At 44.5% G+C, this 20,118-nt stretch overlaps 1 protein-coding gene across 1 annotated transcript in view; it reads right to left on the bottom strand.

The window, feature by feature from the left end:
• Positions 1-20,118, bottom strand: part of SLC9A7 (solute carrier family 9 member A7) — a 160,169-nt gene that overhangs the window by 72,880 nt on the left and 67,171 nt on the right. Inside the window, exons 2-3 of the mRNA XM_062183683.1 lie at positions 7,160-7,359; positions 3,906-3,983 (exon numbers count right to left, since the gene is read on the bottom strand). Of these exons, the coding sequence (XP_062039667.1) occupies positions 3,906-3,983; positions 7,160-7,359 (278 nt within the window). The remainder of the gene's footprint in view (positions 1-3,905; positions 3,984-7,159; positions 7,360-20,118) is intronic.

Below are 20,118 nucleotides of genomic sequence, written 5' to 3'. Positions count from 1 at the left end.
GGTCTGAGGCCTGGGCCTCAGCCTTCCCCAGTGCTTGCCCCACGTGAGGCCCTGAGGTGTCAAGGGATGCCTACTGCCCCTAAGCCAGCTGTGCACAAGAGACTCCTTCAAGGGCTTGCCATGCTGGCAGTCACCAAATGAGGGCGCTGTCTGTACATATCACAGACACGTGTTTGCCTCCTGAATCACTGTCCATCTCTTTTTAATCTAATACATTTATACACCAATGCTTTTTCAAAAATCAGACTTGAAAAAAGCCAACAATTGTGAACCCACCGATAGCTCCACCACAAACTGAAGTCAGGGAGTGCTAGGACACGACAAGCATGTGAAATATCCAGAAACAAATATCCCTCCCAGATGCGCCTTGCCGCCCAGCTCTCTTTGGGAGTGATAATCCCCTGGAGTGTTTGAATACACATCGGATAGATTCATGTTCATGGCATTAGCTGAAGTAAAAAATCAGGAATATAATCTACCACCAAAATCACATTCATAATATATTCTAAAATCACACACACAATTACTCATCCTGAATTCACACCTGCTGATGTGAACTGAAATGTTATTGAACCTTGAAGAGATCTATTCCTTATTTGTGTATCACACCTTGTACTTAAATGTATGCTTACTTCATAGTTCACAAAGTACTCTCCCACATGTTAGCCCACCCAATTCTTACAACCACCCCATCAAGAAAGTGTTATCTGGACCATCTTGTATAAGAGAAATCGAAGGCTCAGAGAGATGACATGAGCTGCCTAAAGTCACATGTCCGCTAAACCGTAGCACCAGAACTAACTGCACAGCCAGTTTCCTTACCCCAGCACACTGCACTCTCACTACATAAGCTACCCTGGTACGGAACTCCTCCATTCCCACCACTTCCCTCTGGGGAATGAAGGGCAGGAGGTATTGAGTGAAATCCTAGATCTTTAGTCCCATGTTCTTAGCTGGCTACAATATAGCCACAACTGACTCAGTCCTCTCTACTTTTCCCCCTCAGAAAACAGTAAGAAGAGACAAAAGGAAATGATGCCAGACCGTGGAAAACCCTTCAGGGATCTACACCTGGAGGAGTTAAGACACCTGTGTCCTACATCAGAGGGCTCAGGTTCGAGTCCCACCCCTGACCCCAGCTTCCTGCCAATGTAGACCCACTGAGGTAGTGCTGATGGCACAGTTGGGTTCCTGCCACCTACATGGGAGACTTGGATTGAGTTTCCAGTTCTGGGCTTTGGTCCCAGCCAGCCCTGGCCATTAGAGACATCCAGGGAGTAAACCAGTAGATAAGAATACTCTCTTCCCCTCTCTCTTCCTTTCTCCTCTCTCTTTCTCTTTCTCCCTCTCCCTCTCCCTCTCTCCATCCAAAATCTTAATTCCTAGCTATACCATTCTAAGTCTTACATTCTTACTTCTTGGTTTTGAAAATCCTATATTCTCCCCTTTACCAACAAGTTTTTTTTTTTAAACAGGCAGAGTCAGACAGTGAGAGAGAGAGAGACAGAGAGAAAGGTCTTCCTTCCATTGGTTCAGTCCCCTAATAGCTACTACGGCCGGAGATGCGCCGATCCGAAGCCAGGAACCAGGTGCTTCCTCCTGGTCTCCCATGCAGGTGCAGGCGCCCAAGCACTTGGGCCATCCTTCACTGCAGTCCCGGGCCACAGCAGAGAGCTGGACTGGAAGAGGAGCAACCGGAACAGAACCCGGCGCCTCAACCAGGACTAGAACCCGGGGTACAGGTGCCGCAGGTGGAGGATTAGCCAAGTGAGCCGCGGCGCCGGCCCCAATAAATTTTAACATGTTGAGTGAGGGACTGAGTGAGCGAGCCCAAAATGAAGGGTTCAGGAGGTGAGTTCTTTCCTTTTCAGGGTCCTATTAGCAAGCCCCGAGCATGAGTAATTGCACAAAAATCCAAGTTATAAAAAAGGCGCAGCCATCAAAGAAGGATGTGCTTTTCTCTGAAGGGAGGAGAGAACTTCCACTTTGCTTATGGCCCTGTCTAAATACTGATGGAGTTTGTGGATTCAAAAGGCTTCCATAGCCTAGGCAGCTCATGACAAGAGCCTCGGGGGATCACTTACATCATACATAAGAGTGTCAATTGTTAAATCAACAACAGGAGTCACTGTGCACTTGCTCCCCACATTAGACCTCTGTCCTTAATGAGCTGTACTATGAGAATTAACTAATCTTCAAACAGTATTTTATACTTTGCGTGTCTGTGTGGGTACAAACTGTTGAAATCTTTGCTTAGTATAGAGTTGATCTTCTGCATATAAAGATAATTAAAAATGATTCTTAATGAAGAATGGGATGGGAGAGAGAGTAGGAGGTGGGATGGTTTAGGAGTGGGAGGGAGGGTATGGGAGGAAGAACCGCTATATTCCAAAAGCTCTACCTATGAAATCCATGTTTATTAAATAAAAGCTTTCAAAAAAAAAAACACCCAGGTCTGCATACAGGTATTTGTGCATTAGTCAAAGTGTCTGAATATAGCTATCTACAGACCATCATTTAAGTGGAGGAAATGTTTATTAAACATTTAATTGACAACAGGCTTAATCAGAGATGGCAATCATCAGAATCAACTATTTAAGTGCCTCTATGAATAATATTTTAAAAGGAAATAGTCTAAACTAATAGATGATAACCTGAAAGGTTAGCATTTCCAAAAATCGCTTAAATTGGGAACTGGCAGAGCTTGTTATTTGCTTTTCTTTGGAGAAAATAAGGCTGACAAAGGGGAGGTTATTAAAAAAAACTAAGTTGTTCATCAACCATTAGAGTGGCTTTCACAACCCATGATTTGGTTTCATTTTAAAACAACTATGATTATACATTAAGAATAGCTATTTAAAATACTGAATTCTTCATCATCCATGGGATCTGAAGATCCCAAGTTCTCCCTTTAAGTGAAGACTAGCATTATTTACATCCATAATAACCATCTATGTATCACATGTCAATAAACGACACACAGATTCAGATGACTTTGGCACCCTCCCAGCTGTCAGGAAAACGAGTTTTTCTTCTTTTGTATAGAAAACTTGCTCCTAGAAGCAACAGAGTACAAAGGCACAACACTTGGCCCTGAAGTCAGAGAGGGCATACCCTTGATTCAGCAGCATACCATCTGTATAACCTCACACGCACCATGAATCACTCTGAGTTTAGTTTCCTCATCAGTAAAATGCAGGACACTCCACATGTGAGTGCACAGATGTGGCAGGCTGATGTGCAGAAACACACAGTCTTCTGCTTTTCAAGCACCCATGGTGGAGAGGGGATTTATGTCCAATTCCTCTCCCCCATTCCCTGCACCCTGAAGGTGGTACAGTAAGACATCAAGGGGTCCCTTGATCTCTGGAAGGGAAAACAGACTTGACCCTTACTTGTAGTCTTGACCCTCTTGGGTAAGATGGGGGATCTGTTCTTGCTCCTCTAGCCTCTACTCTGAGCAAAAGAGGTAACCTTGGCGGGTCCAGTATCCTAGGCTCTCCCCATTTCAGCCTCCTTCACTGTGACCATGACTGAGTGACAAGAGGACTCAGGGGCATCTGTCTTCAATCTATGAGGTCAGGCAGCACCATTACTAAGGTTTTCATGTGAACGGAATTTGTCATTTCTCTGAGATCAATCTTTAGGCAGGACGTTTCTAGGTCTTGCGGCAATTTCAACTTGTTTTCCAGAGTGTCTGTACCATTTAATGTTCCCACTGGTAATGTATGAGAGCCTCAGATTTTACAACAGAAATGAGTCACTGGTAATGAGTCAACTGAAGTCTCTGAGTGGGTGCAGAACATGGTCACAAGCAATCTGGGAGAAGAGAAAAACTAAATTGTGCAGGTAAATTAGCACAGAGAGTCACACGCTTTAAGAAATTAGCGGTAAAAACGTCTTACCTTCTTGAGACTGTATCCAGCATGGAAAATAATTGGAGGCAGCAAAATGTTGAAGAATACCTCTGGATCAAATGTCACCTAAAATTTTAAAAAGAAAAAAATCCAGTTTTAATATCAACTGGTGTTACAGTATTTGTTTACCATTTGAAGTCACTGACTAAAGTTTGGATATTTAGAGTAAATAACATAAATGTGAAAAATCATGAACTCATTACAGAAGAGCAGCTACAACTCTCCTGTGGACTGGAATGTTCTCCTCACAGCACTTCTGGCTCATGACAAAACTATCTTGATGTGCCGTTTCAATACATATTAAGAAACAGCCATTCAGTGCAATTTTTCAGAACTCACAGGAAGCTTCTGGCCAATGTTTTTCAACAAGAAATAAAAACATCTTGATTTTTATCACATCGTTATAAGTGTTCAATTGCAATAATAGATGCTCTCCTGGTTCTTTATTAACTTTCTGGATCCTCTCACAGAATCCTTTATAGACATAATTCTATTAAATTTAAGACTCTTTTCAGGGACTAGTCTTCTGTATTACATGAGTGGCCTAGATCAAAGTCACAAACTCAGTGACTCTGAAGAGACTGATATTACCTGTAGGTTTGATACATGAAAATCAGTCTGAAACTTTTCTTAAGATTTATTTATGGCCGGCGCTGTGGCTCAATAGGCTAATCCTCTGCCTGCGGCGCTGGCACACCGGGTTTGAGTCCTGGTTGGGGCACCGGATTCTGTCCCAGTTGCCCCTCTTCCAGGCCAGCTCTCGCTGTGGCCAGGGAGTGCAGTGGAGGATGGCCCAAGTCCTTGGGCCCTGCACCCCATGGGAGACCAGAAGAAGCACCTGGCTCCTGCCTTCGGATCAGCGCGGTGCGCCAGCCGCAACACGCCGGCCGCGGCGGCCATTGGAGGGTGAACCAACGGCAAAGGAAGACCTTTCTCTCTGTCTCTCTCTCACTGTCCACTCTGCCTGTCAAAAAAAAAAAGATTTATTTTTTTATTTGAAAGGCAGAGTGACAGATAGAGGGAGATGGGGAAGGGGAGCTTTCATCCACTGATTCATTCCCCAAACAGGGACAACCAAAGCCAGGAGCCTGGAACTCCATATGGGTCTCCCACATGGGTGGCACAGACCCAAGTACTTGGGCCATCATCTGTTGCCTTCCCAGGCACCTTATCAGGTAGCTGGATCGGAAGAGAAACAGTCAGAACTCTAACCAGCACTCTGATATGGGATGCCAACATTGTAAGTGGTGACTTAACCTGCTGTGCCATAATACCGGCCCCAGTCTCAAACTTTTAAACAGAAAAGTCTTATAATACTCAGAAAAGAATGAAGCATTCTACAAACATGTTAACCTTTTTGAAGAATTGTGTCATGTCAGTAGATTCATTGGTCTTTATTTCAATTGTTTTAAATCTTTGTTCTAATGATTAAAAACTTAGCCTTTTCTTTAGAAATTGGGGATTGTTAATCAGCCTAATGAAAAGTAGACTTGTTCCATAAGATTGTGTTTTATTCTATGTCTTTGCTAAAGATGAGAGTGACATGCAAAGCAGGGAAGGCCAAAATGAGAAGGAGCCTTGGACAATGCCTACCCAACATGAGGAAACAGGCCAAAGACGGTAGGACTTGCTGCAATTCACCAAACCCAGTCATGTATAAAATAGCAGAAGGTTTTCTCACATCCAGTCCCATGTTCCTCGTGTCAACCAAGGCCTTCTTTCCCTCCTCAAGAAGCAGCAGCAATCTCAGCCTGGTTTATTCGCTCATCTTTCTTTGCCTTGTGTGGCAACGTTTTAAGCAGTGGGGATTTGAATAGTTTTTGTAAGGATAAAGAGAGCAATAGCCAGCCTCACTTTCTATTATGATCTAAAAGATGGCAATTGGTTGGTATGGTCTCCCATGTGTCCCCTTTCCTATCCAGCAAGAAGGAAACAAGCTGCCATTTCAAGAGCTATTAGCGTGGGTTTTCCACTGGGCAGCTCTCCTCAGTTGCATTTAATTTCACAATGCTTATGGAAATGCCACGTGAGAGCAAACAGCACACTAGTACTGCCATTAGGGGAACAGAGATTGGTCATGTTTAATGCTCTAGGTTGAGAACAATTTTTTCTTAAAGATTAGGGGAGAGTCTGAAAACAGTATTTTTTGTTTTTTGGAGTACACTCTGTAACCTGCCTTCATACACATTAGCCTTGTTCTTTATTAAAAGGAGTTCCCCCACAAACTGGATCTCCTAGACCACTACACAAAAGACTTCCTGCTGAGAAGCCCTGGGCCTACAAGGTAATAGAATGTATGTTAGTTACTACAGATCTCTTGCTTATCCTGGAAATCACCTGCATGACGACACACATAACCCTTCTTTCCATGGGGTGGTTTTGATATCAAAACAATATCAAGTGAAAAAACAATGCTCGGGCTCAAATTTCTTTTTTATACATTTGTTGTTTACTTATTTTAAGAGTGGAGGGAGAAAAAGCAAGCAAGCACTTCCATCTGCTGGTTTACTCTCCAAATGTCTGCAACAGCCAGAGCCAGGAACTCAATTCAGGTCTCCCATGTGTATGGCAGGAACCCAAGTACTTGAGCCATCACCTGCTGCCTCCCAAGGTGCACATTAGCAGGGAGATGGAATCAGAAGTAGACCTCGGACTTAAACCTAGGCACTCTGATTTGCATGTAGGCATCCCAAACATCTTCTTAACTAACCACTGTACCAAATATCCACCCCAGACTCAAAATTCCAACAAGACATTCTTCTTCCCTTGAATGTTCATTTAGCCATTGGCATAAATTATCAATGAGAGTAAGTTCTCAAATATTTATAGAACATGGAGAACCAAGAATTACATTCTTAATATTGAATAAATAGGCTAACGGTAAAATCAATCTTATGTTAAGAAAGAAGCAATCTCATCTTTAAACCATAGCAAGAGCAAGGGACATGGTAATAGGGAAATGATAGTTGAAGAAACAAGCTGAGCAGGGATTACAAACCCATTGTACAGGTAGGGTCCTCCCTCAGCTACAGATCCTAACAAGCCCATGAAGGTCACAAAGCTGAAGGCTCAAGTTAAGGGTTGGCTCAGTCTCACCATCATGGCCCAAAAGCTTCCAAACAAAATGGCGAGCCAAGAATGTCACTGCTACTCCAGGTGTTTGGAAAGGTTTCTCTTCACAAGGTCAAGGCAAAGTCAGGGAATCAACAACCATGGCATGGACAGTCACGTCCCCAGCTCACCTTCCGCAGCATGTCATTCTGCTCCACACTGTTGATCTTGCCAGGGCTGATTTCTCCTTTCAGGGTGTATTCGAAAAACTTCCCACTGACATTCACTAACAAGGTGCTGAAGGCCCTGTCTTCCTGAGTGCAGCTCAGGGACTTGTCACGGCCACTGGTGGCAGGGGTGCCGTATCTCAGGATCACCCCAACAATGAGGCCTGAAACAAAGTGAGGGGGGAAAAATGATCAGAACTGAGGAAGGATACAGAAAATGTGGGAATAATGGCACAGTCGATTTTCAGCAACTAGGAAATGCAGGTGAAATCTTCCCAACTGGGTTTTAGGGTGTGTATTTCGGGAATGACTGTATTGTTCTTCAGAAAGCGTCTGGCTTCAACTATTCTGGCCTGATTTAAGTCCTTTAGCCAGCAAGAGGACAGGGTGGGGCAGTACCTCTGATAACCATTATGGCACACTGAGAACTTTAAAAACCTGTGTCCCATTTCTCAGACTTTTGGTGCAGGAAGATGGGATGAGAAGCAGTGACTTTTTTTTCTGCCCAGCACAGCACAGGGCAGAACTGCTGAGCTCTGATTCCCCCCAGCAGCATCCCTCAAACCAGTCCCGCTGCCAGCAGCCAGCTGTCAGCAAGGACCAGGCTGCTGGAATTTCTAGTTGCTATAAATGAAATTTGCTTTGCCACACATCAGAGGAAGGGATGGGAGGGGAATGCTTTGCTTAGGTCATTTCAACCTCTGAGTATCATGGAGAAAGTAATTACACCCTTTGGGAAGCTAAACACTGCAATGTAAATTTGAGCAGTCATGATTCAGAGCACGGAGAGCTGGTTTCTTGGGGGCTGTGACTATGCTCTGGTGAGGATAATCAGCTGGAAGTCTCTGAGTCTCATTCCCTTCTTAGTAGAGCTTGCCCATTAGAGAAAAAGAAAAAACAGCGAAATCGTGTATAAGCATTCAATTCCGTGAATGAGGAAGGAGTGTTTTTCCCCAGGTGCAGGACATGAGTCAAATGTACCCAAGTAAAAGTGACTGAAACGTGGAAAAAACCCACACATGACCTACCCGCCACTTTTTACAATTCTCTCTTAGGAGGAAAATGCCAGACTTCTCTCTAAACTCAGTTCTTTGGTGGCAATATTTAAAAATGCAGAATGGCAGCATGCACGCCCATGCCATTTGCCATTAATGGAGAAAGTTATATGAGAAAAAGAACGTCGACTATATTCTATAAAAGTACTTCGAAACATTCATGAAAAGCAAAACACAGAAATGTATATGAGTGAAGTTGACATCTTGAGATTTGATTCCTGTTGACAGCCCTGGTCTATACTCCTGAGGAACAGTGGTCTTTCTACTTGTTGAATTCCTTATTTAGTGGAGGATTAAGCCTGTGATTATAAAGTAAATTGAAAAGTATGTTACTGAAAAAATCATAAGAAAAAAAGGGGGAACGGTGGGAAGTATCATTATGCTTCAAATTGTATATATGAGGAGCTGGCGCTGTAGCACAGCGGGTAACACCCTGACCTGAAGCACAGCATCCTATATGGGCGCTGGTTCTAGTCTTGGCTGCTCCTCTTCCAATCCAGCTCTCTGCTATGGCCTTGGATAACAGTGGAAGATGGCCCAAGTCCTTGGGCCCCTGCACCTGCGTGGGAGACCCAGAAGAAGCTCCTGGCTCCTGGCTTTGGATTGGCGCAGCTCCAGCCATTGCAGCCAATTGGGGAGTGAATTAGTGGTTGGAAGACCTCTCTCTCTCTGCCTCTGCTTCTCTTCTCACTGTGTAGCTCTTTCAAAGAAATAAATAAATCTAAAAAGAACTGTATATATGAAATGCATGGAATCTGTTCTGTTTACATACATCTTTTAAACAATAAAATGAAATAATAAAAGAAAAGTAGAATTAAAAAATAACTTCATTGGGTACAAAATTTATTTGAATTCTATGCATAGTATTTTTTTTCTTTTTTGACAGGCAGAGTTAGACAGTGAGAGAGAGAGAGACAGAGAGAAAGGTCTTCATTTCTGTTGGTTCACCCCCTCAAATGGCTGCTACGGCCAGCGCGCTGCGCCTATCTGAAGTCAGGAGCCAGGTGCTTCCTCCTGGTCTCCCATGCGGGTGCAGGGCCCAAGGACCTGGGCCATCCTCCACTGCACTCCTGGGCCACAGCAGAGAGCTGGACTGGAAGAGGAGCAACCGGGACTAGAACCTGGGGTGCCGGCACAGTGGGCAGCGGATTAGCCAAGTGAGCTGCGGCGCCGGCCCTATGTATAGTATTTTTTAAGGATTTATTTATTTATCTGAGAGGTAGAGTTACAAGAAGGGGACCAAGAGGGGGAGAGGGAGAGAGGGAGAAGGAGGGAAGGAGGGAGGGAGAGACAGAGAGAGCAGAGATAGAGAGAGGTATTCCATCCACTAGTTCACTCCTCAAATGGCTGCAATGGCTGGAGTTGGGCTGATCCAAAGCCAGGAACCAGGAGCTTCTTCTGGGTCTCCCACGTGGGTGAAGGGGCCCAGGGACTTGGACTATCCTCTGCTGCTTTCCCAGACCATAGCAGAGATCTGGATCAGATATATGTATAATGTATTTATAATGTATAAAATCTAGAAAAATGAAGTTCTTTAAGCTAAAGTGCATGTCTATATTACATTATTACTATTGTTATTGTTACAAGTATTAACAAGTACTTGTAGTTTACTGACTTGTGTGAAAAATCTAGTTGTAAGGTTTTTTTATAAATTAAAAATGAGGTTCTTAATAAGTTGAGCCTGACCAGATATGAAACAATTTTAAAATTGTATAAAAAAAAGCTTTTTATATTTTATTTCAATTTTGGATGAACATGAAATACCTGAACTTTTTTTTTTTTTTTGACAGGCAGAGTGGATAGTGAGAGAGAGAGAGAGAGAGACAGAGAGAAAGGTCTTCCTTTTTGCCGTTGGTTCACCCTCCAATGGCCGCTGCGGCCGGCGCATCTCGCTGATCCGAAGCCAGGAGCCAGGTGCTTCTCCTGGTCTCCCACGTGGGTGCAGGGCCCAAGGACTTGGGCCATCCTCCACTGCACTCCCTGGCCATAGCAGAGAGCTGGCCTGGAAGAGGGGCAACCGGGATAGAATCCGGCGCCCTGACTGGGACTAGAAGCCGGTGTGCCGGCGCCGCGAGGTGGAGGATTAGCCTGTTAAGCCACAGCGCCGACCATACCTGAACTTTTTTTAAAAAAGATTTATTTGTTTATCTGAAAGGGAGAGCTACAGAGTGAAAGAGGGAGAAACAGAGAAAGAGAGAGAGAGAGAGAGAGAGAGAGAGAGAGAGAGAGAGATCTTCCATCCACTGGCTCACTCCCCAAATGGCCACAATGGCCGGAGCTGGGCTGGTCCAAAGCCAGGAGCCAGAAACTTCTTCCAGATCTCCCACGTGGGTGGTCAGGTGGCAAGGGCCAAGGATTTGAGCCATCTTCCACTGCTTTCCCAGGCACACTAGCAGGGAGCCAGATCTGAAGTGGAGCAGCCAAGACTCAAACCGGTGCCCATACAGGATGTCAGCATCACAGGCAGCAGCTTTACCTGTTACCCCATGGTGCTGACCCCATAACTACATTTTATGGGGTACAGTGCAATTCTTTTTTAAAAGTTTTTTTATTTATTTGAAAGAGTTACACACAGAGAGGAGAGGCAGAGAGAGAGAGAGAGAGAGAGAGAGGGAGAAAGAGAGAGAGAGAGGACTTCCATCTGCTGGTTCACTCCCCAATCATACACAAGGGTTGGGGCTGCACTGATCTGAAGCCAGGAGCCAGGAGCTTCTTCTGGGTCTCCCACATGGGTGCAGGGGTCCAAGGACTTGGGCCATCTTCTACTGCTTCCCCAGGTCATAGCAGAGAGCTGGATTGGAAGTGGTGCAACTGGGACTTGAACCAATGCCCATATGGGATGCTGGCACTGCAGGCGGCAGCCTTACCTGCTATGCCACAGCGCCGGCCCCTACAGTGCAATTTTATAACAGATGTACACATAAAGTAATCATAGCAGGCTATTAGCCCTTCTATTTCCTTTATCACAGATGGTACTAAGATGCAATCAAGTGAACATAATGTCCTGATGTTCCACAGTACAGTAGGGTGCCTATAGTCTGTGATAAAAATCAGACATTTTGGAGGCTAGCATTGTGGTGCAGCAGGTTAAAGCCCTGGTCTGTAGCACTGGCACCCCATAAGGCTGCTGATTTGAGTTCGGACTGCTCTACTTCCAATCCAGCTCTCTATTATGGCCTGGAAAAGCAGCAGAGGATGGCCCCAGTGCTTGGGTCCCTGCACCTATGTGGGAGACCTGGAAGAAGTTCCCAGCTCCTGGGTTTGGATCGGCCCAGCTCCAGATGTTGTGGCTATTTGGGGAGTGAACCAATGGATGGAAGAACTCTGTGTGTGTGTGTGTGTCTCGTGAATCAGTGGATGGAAGACCTCTGTGCGTGTGTGTCCACCTCTGTTATTCTGTCTTTCAAATACATAAAATAAATCTTTAGAAAAAACAGACTTGGCCGGCGCCGCAGCTCAATAGTCTAATCCTCCACCTGCGGTGCTGGCACACCGGGTTCTAGTCCCGGTCGGGGCACCGGATTCTGTCCCGATTGCCCCTCTTCCAGGCCAGCTTTCTGCTGTGGCCCGGGAGAGCAGTGGAGGATGGCCCAGGTGCTTGGGCCCTGTACCCACATGGGAGACCAGGAGAAGCACCTGGCTCCCAGCTACAGATCAGCGAGGTGCGCCGGCCACAGTGCGCCAGCCACAGCGGCCATTGGAGGGTGAACCAACAGAAAAGGAAGACCTTTCTCTCTGTCCCTCTCTCTCTCACTGTCCACTCTGCCTGTCAAAATAAAAAAAAAGACTTCAAAAAAATGCTTGTCATTACCCAAAAAAAATTATTTAGGGAAAAAAAAGCAGAACTTCCACAATGAAGATGGCTTTTGTTGTCTGGTGAAAGGACAAAACAAGAATTTAAGGTCCGCATTGCCAATCTTTAGGTTGGATCTTCTTGCTGGCATTTATATTCATTTCTTGCCATCAGATGGGCCACCAGGTGACAATCGAGCTGGTTAGCCAGCACTTACTCAGCCTTGGAGTGGACTTTGCAGTGGGCAGTCTCTTGGCCATCTTCTGGTTGAGGGGTTTCTGAGTGTGTGTGCAGATAAACTGAAGTTGTGGGGTCCCTCCACTGAGGTGGCTGCTGGCCTTGGGTCTCTTCTCCCTGGCGTTCCTCCTCCTCTTCACTGCTGTCCTAGGCGAGGAGGGTCCCTGGAGACTCATGGGTTATAACTGTGATCTGTAATCCATCTCCCTGGTCTATGTATTCTCCTTCCATCTGGTCATCAGTGCCCTCCATTACTTCTCCCTGCACAGAGGGCCGGAACTACTGTGGTCTCTGCACAGAGCAAGACAGGCGGCACCGCATGTGTGCCTGGAGGCGTGACACTGAGGGGCACCCTTCTTCTTCCTATTCTCTTGCTTCTCATAATTGTGCTGGTGACCATGCAGAAGGCCCCCATGGTGGCTGGCGCCATGGCTTAACAGGCTAATCCTCCGCCTTACGGCGCCGGCACACCGGGTTCTAGTCCCGGTTGGGGCACCGGATTCTGTCCCGGTTGCCCCTCTTCCAGGCCAGCTCTCTGCTATGGCCCGGGAAGGCAGTGGAGGATGGCCCAAGTCCTTGGGCCCTGCACCCACATGGGAGACCAGGAGAAGCACCTGGCTCCTGGCTTCGGATCAGCACAATGCACCGGCCGCAGCGGCCATTGGAGGGTGAACCAACGGCAAAAAGGAAGACCTTTCTCTCTGTCTCTCTCTCTCACTATCCACTCTGCCTGTCAAAAAAAAAAAAAAAGAAAAAAAAAGAAGGCCCCCATGGTGCAGATAACATCTATTACAGTCAGGGCCTGGCACTGGAACAGGGCCTGCAACCTTTGCTGCCTTTTCTCCTTCAACATCTATACTGCGAAGGGGCTTCCTGGGGATTATTCTTCTTAGTGACAATCTGGTGTATAAATACATCTTTTTTTAAAAGATTTATTTATTTATTTATTTGAAAGTCAGAGTTACAGAGAGGCAGAGGCAGAGAGAGGTCTTCCATCCACTGGTTCATTCCCCAATTGGCTGCAATGGCCGGAGCTGCACCGATCCGAAACTAGATGCCAGGAGCTTCTTCCAGGTCTCCCATGCAGGTGCAGGGACCCAAGGACTTGGGCCATCCTCCACTGCTTTCCCAGGCCATAGCAGAGAGCTGGATTTGAAGTGGAGCAGCCGGATCTTGAACCGGCACACATATGCAATGCCGGCACTGCAGGCAGCAGCTTTACTCGCTACGCCACAGCACCGGCCCCAACAAATACATCTTGCTTGGTGTCATTCCTATGGAATCTGCAACTGCCCCTGGTGGCAGTGGGGCAGCTCAGGGCTCCCTGGGCTTCACTCTCCTCTCCAGATGGAACTCTACAGTGGTTTTTCTTAATTCTCATTTCACTTTCTCATTTAGGCAGTTAATTTCTGATGAAGTTTTACATGACAAAGCTGATTCCAAGGCCCTTCAACATTCATCATAATACGGGATGGTCTTTAGAGTCTAAACAAGGGTACCTGCTACACAGTTTAACTTAAATGTCTTCATCAGAGGGTAGGCATTTTTTGGCTAGTGGCTAAGATGCTGAGTGCTTGGATTTGATCCATAGCTCCACTCCTGATTCCAACTTGCTACTGCTAATGCAGACCTTGGGAGGCAGCAGTGAGGGCCCAAGTGACTGGGCTCCTGCCACCTATGTAGCAGACACAGACTGAGCGACAGGCTCCCGGCACCAAGCCTCTCGGCCCAGACACAGCTGTTACATGTTGCAGTGAACTAGTGGATGTAATATATTCATATCCTCTCTCACTCTCGCTCGCACTCTCTCTCTCTCTGAAAATGAATGGAAGATTTTTAATGTCTTCATCAAGAGAAAAAAAAAAACAAGACACTTGAGAGAGACTACTCTTATCTTTCTCCCAAATCAAAACCTGTTTTATGTAACTCACCATTTCTTGACTTTACCAACCTCATTATTAGCAGAGATACCAGGAAGACTAAGCCACACTAGCACTGGGTTCTCACAATAAATGCTATTCTAATGAAAGAGCAGCTTTATATTTGTAGTCAGATTCTTCAATTACAAGAAATGTCCTCAAACTCTCTCCCAGTAACCATCGCCATCACATATAAAACTGTTATAGGAGGATGAATACTGTGTTTTTTTTAAAGTTAGAAATCTTTTCCATCTCTGCCCTAGGCCCCATGTGCCTATATAAAAGATTAAAGAGAGGCAATCAAGGTGATAATTCCCTAGTGGTTAAAGCATGGCAACAGGGGCTGTGGTGTAGCAGGTAAAGACACTGCCTGCAGTGCCAGCATCCCATATTGGAGCCGGTTCGACTCCTGGCTGTTCCACTTCCAATCCAGATCTCTGGAAGAGACGGAAGTAGAAGATGGCCCAAGTCCTAGGGCCCCTAGGTGCACCCATGTGGGACACCAGGAAGAAACTCCTGGCTCCTGGCTTGGAATCAGCCCAGTTGCAGCCATTTGGGGAGTGAACCAGCAGATGGAAGATCCCTCCCTCCCTCCCTCTGCCTCTCTGTAACTCTGCCTTTCAAATAAATCAATAAATCTTCAACAAAAAAAGCATGGCAACATAAATTACCATTGCAAAGATACAAAGTTATCTTTGTATAAACATGTCCTGACAGTTTTGACCAGAAATATATCAAGCCTCGGAGTGCACCACTAACCTAAGGCAGAATCTGAAAACTGTGCAAACATGTTAGATTCATGTGCATAACCACTGCATTCCAGGGCATGATATCAGGTTCACATTTATCATGTTCCACTTGAAGAAAAAAATAGGATATTGGGACTGCAGAGGGGTATCTTGGAGGGAAATGACTTGGGAAAAGCATGAACAGCATAATTCTGTAAACAAGTTGTAACTATAAAGAATTAAAACAAACAGAATTTTTTTAAAAAAATCCCAGAAAGTTCAGTACTCAGAAAAAGCAATGGAGAGCAACACAGGCACTGATTATTTGATTGGGTCAACAGCAACATGGTCTACATTCAAAGAGAAAATAATCTATGCATGTGGGCCAGAAAAAAAAATAGCAGCTTGGGGCCGGTACTGTGGCACTGTAGGTTAATCCTCTCCCTGCGGCACCGGCATCCCATACGGGTGCCGGTTCGAGTCCCCGCTGCTCCTCTTCTGATCCAGCTCTCTGCTATGGCCTGGGAAAGCAGTAGAAGATAGCCCAAGTCCTTGGGTCCCTGCACCCTCTTGGGAGACCAGGAGGAAGCACCTGGCTCCTGGCTTCGGATTGGCGCAGCTCCGGCAGTTGCAGCCATTTGGGGAGTGAACCAACAGAAGGAAGACCTTTCTCTCTCTGCCTCTCCTTCTCTCTCTGTGTAACTCTGACTTTCAAGTAAATAAATAAAATCTTTTTAAAAAATAGCAGCTAATATGGTATATGATTAAGAATCAGTAATTTCATAGATACAACTCATGTCAGGAAAGAATTTAGTTTTGAGCTTTCACAGAGGCAAATATGGAAGAAATTCCTTTGACATTTGATATGGCTTAAAATAATAATTCCAAAGGTACAGACTATTTCAACTTGTGGGTACAAAAAAAAAACTCACTTCAAAATTGTATTACTAACTTGTGCTGATGATTTACACTTGCCAACTTTTCTGATTTTAAGAGACATAACCAGAAAGAAACAAAATTCTATATATACAGTTTATGTAAGTGCCCATCCAAAATTTGGTAGTAGCATGAGGAAGAAATACGACAAATGAAACATGGTATAAAATCCCATGAGGTCATTAAAGAAAGCAGCCCCCCTTAGGGTGGTGTCACTTTCCCTTCTGTGACTGCGGCTGGCTGGGAAAACAGTTGACCAAGTGGACACTCAGCCAGGTGTAATTTGAGACCGCCACCCACCAGCTGCAATATTTACATGTCTATATTAGTCAGTCTTTGTTAAGGAGGAAGGGAACAGGTGCATGGATGTACCAATCTCCTGTAGTGAGGCCTTGCCGCTTCTTATGCGAGCTACTGAGGGTAGATGATCACCAGATCAGTGTGGTCATCATTATACAGTTGTCCAGATTGCAGTAGAGTTGTTCTGAGTTCTTAATTTTCATCTGAAATTCTGAGAACAAAAAGCTTCTTGTTTCACAGTGTTGATGATGGTGAAAACTATAGGTGGAGTATCCATTATTCAAAATACTTGCAAGCATACTTGTTTCAAATTTCAGAGCTTTCAGATTTTGCAATATTTGTATACTTTACCAGGTAAGCATCCCGAATCCAGAAATCTAAAGTGCTCCTAAATCTGAAATTTTTTTTAGAATTTTATTTACTTGAGAGACAAAAAGATAAACAGGGAGACAGAGACAGAGAGTTCACATCTGCTGGTTCATTTCCCAAATGCCTGCAACAGCCTGGACTAGGCAAAGGCCCAGGTTGCCCAACAGAGAATTCAATCCAGGTCTCCTAATTACTTGAACTATCGTCACTGCCTCCTAGGGTCTGCATTCGCAAGAAGCTGGAGTCAGGAGCCAGAGCCACAAATTAAACCCAGGTACACTGATATGGGATACAGGCATCTCAACTGCTAGACTAAACACTTGTTCCCTAAAATGGAAATTTTTTTGAGCATCATGTCAGCACTCAAAAAATTTTAGATTTCAGGGATTTCAGATTTCATATTTTTGGATTTGGAATGCTCAATTTGTACATGAGGTATTCAAAAAGTTCATGGAAAATGTATGCTATGAAAAACAATGGATGTAAAAATATTTGCACTAAAATAATTTATCTTTGTTCTGATATTTTATTTTTTCATCTTAATGTAATATTAATACAAAGAGAACAAATTCTATGTAGTTCATAGATACAATTCTAAGAATATAAAGATATTCCCTTTCTCCTTGTTATCCCTCCCTCCTTTCCTTCCTTTATTTCCATTTGATTGTTGTGTATAGCCTTGTCTGTATTTCTGCTGAACTAGGGTCTTTTTTTTACTTTTTACTTGTTGGTCTCTTTATTTAGTGAAGCATTGAGCCCTTGATCCTAATACAAATTAAAATGTTATCTCAAAAACTAAAATTAAGAAAGATGGAGAGAACAAAAGAGTAAATATATCTTTCAATTCAATTTTCCCACAAACTTTTTGAACTATCATTGTATTCTAAACCAGTGAATAAAGAGAATCCAATGGATTTCAGCAGTGACAATGGCTTTTTGGGTTTGGGGTTATATATGTAACTTTGGTTTGGAGAATGAAAGTTACTATCTTTTCAACCTTTTTTCTATTTGCTAGCTACTTATTATGCAGTTATGTTGTTCACTGATAGATTAGTTTTAAGGAGAATCCATTCAAAATATTTTTGTTGTTGGGTCCGGTGCTGCGGTGCAGTGGGTTAAAGCTCCAGCCTGCAGTGCCGGCATCCCATATGGGCGCTGGTTCGAATCCCGGCTGCTCCTCTTCTGAACCAGCTCTCTGCTTTGGCCTGGGAAAGCAGTAGAAGATGACCCAACTCCTTGGGCCCCTGCACCCATGTGGGAGACTGGAAGAGGCTCCTGACTCCTGGCTTTGGATCAACTCGGCTCTGGCCACTGTGGTCATTTGGGGAATGAACTGGCAGATGGAAGACCTTTCTCTCTCTGCCTCTCCTTCTCTCTCTGTGTAACTCTTTCAAATAAATAATAATTCTTTAAAAAATATTTCTGTTGCCTGCTTTGAATATAGAGTGAAACATTTTTGAATGAATTTTTTTGAGTTACAATTTACACACCATAAAACTCACTTGTTTTAAGTGCACAATTCAATGATTTTTAGTATATTCAGAGTTGTATAACCATCACGACAAGCTGATTTTTTGGAAAATTTCCATTTTCAGACACTCGCTATTTCCTGCTGCTATCCCCATGCAACTACTGATCTACTTCCTGTCCCTACAGATTCACATTGTCTAGACATTTCCTACACATGTGGTCTTTGGTGTCTGGCTTCTTTTATTAAGCATGTTCTTAAGGCTCACACATGTTGAGGGCATGTATTAGTACTTCATTCCTTTTTATCACCAAATAGTATTCTACTGTATGGATAGGCCATATTTTGTTCATCCATTCACCAGCTGAAGGACCTTTGCCTTGTTTCTTCTTTTTGCCACTGTGAATAATGCTGCTAGGAACATTTGCTTACAAGTCTGTGTGGACATATGTTTCCTTTCTCTAAGAAGGAGGACAACTTCTGCGTCATATGGTAAATCTCTGTTTAATATTTTAAGAAATTGCCACATTGCTTTCCATTTGGAAAACTGTGTACCATTTTACATTCCCACTAGCAACATATGAGAGTCGTAGTTTGTTTACATGCTCAGCAACACTCGTTACTGTCTTATGATTATGCCTATTTAGAAAATGTCAGTGGTATCTCATTACAGTTTTAATCTGCACTTCTCTAATGCCTCGCGTTGCTGAGTTCTCTGTTCCCGTGCTTATGGGCCAATGCATATCTTCTTTCGCACACGGTCTGTCTATTCACTCAAATCTTTTCCCATGTTTTAAATTGGGTTAGCTTCTCTGCGAGTGAGATCCCAGTGGAAAGAACAGGTCATTTAAGAAGGAGGTACCTTTCCCTGAAGGGAGGAGAGAACTTCCACTTTGACTACAACCTTGTCTAAATACAATCAGAGTTGGTGAACTCAAAAGGCTTCCATAGCTTTGGCAACTCGTGATAAGAGCCTAGGGTGGTTACTGGCGCCATAAACAAGAGTGTCAATTTGTTAAGTCAACAACAGGAGTCACTGTGCACTGACTCCTCATGTAGGATCTCTATCCTTAATGTGCTGTACGTCGTGATGTAATGCTATAACTAGTACTCAAACAGTATGTTTCACTTTGTGTTTCTATGTGGGTGCAAACTGTTGAAATCTTTACTTAATATATGCTAAACTGATATTCTGTATATAAAGAGAATTGAAAATGAATCTTGATGTGAATGGAAGGGGAGAGGGAGTGGAAAGGGGAGGGTTGCGGGTGGGAGGGAAGTTATGGGGGGAAGCCATTGTAGTCCATAAGCTGTACTTTAGAAATTTATATTCATTAAATAAAAGTTAAAAAAAATAAATAAATTGGGTTAGCTTATTGAACTGTAAGAGATCTCTGTGTATTTTGACTACAAGTGCCTTACGGAAAATATGACTTGAAAATATTTTTCCCAGGTCTGTGGCCTAATTTATTTTATTTTTAAATTTTTAACTTTTTAAAAAAAGATTTATTTATTTACTTATTTGAAAGTTAGAGTTACACAGGGAGAGGAGAGGGGAGGGGAGGGGAGGAGAGGGAAGGAGAGGGGAGGAGAGGGAAGGAGAGGGGAGGAGAGGGGAGGGGAAGACAGGGGAGGGGAGGGGAGGGGAGGACGGGAGGGGAGGGGAGGGGAGAGAGAGAAAGGTCTTCCATCCAATGGTTCACTCCCCAATTGGCAGCAACGACCAAAGCTGTGCTGATCTGAAGCCAGGAGCTTCTTTCTGGTCTCCCATGCAGGTGCAGGGGCCCAAGGACTTGGGCCATCTTCTACTGCTTTCCCAGGCCATAGCAGAGAGCTGGATCGGAAGAGGAGCAGCTGGGTCTTGAACTGGCGCCCATATGGGATGCCGGCGCTTCAGGGCAGGGTGTTAAACCACTGCGCTACAGCGCTGGCCCCTAAATTTTTAACTTTTTTTTTTTGACAGGCAGAGTGGACAGTGAGAGAGAGAGAGAGAGAGAGAGAGAGGAAGGTCTTCCTTTTGCCGTTGGTTCACCCTCCAATGGCCGCCGCGGTAGGCACACTGCGGCCGGCACACCGCGCTGATCGGATGGCAGGAGCCAGGTGCTTATCCTGGTCTCC

This window comes from Lepus europaeus, chromosome X (assembly GCF_033115175.1).
Source record: "Lepus europaeus isolate LE1 chromosome X, mLepTim1.pri, whole genome shotgun sequence".
Lineage (NCBI taxonomy): Eukaryota > Metazoa > Chordata > Mammalia > Lagomorpha > Leporidae > Lepus > Lepus europaeus.
Note: the sequence above shows the minus strand (reverse complement) of the source record. Positions and strands in the feature narration are given on the sequence as shown.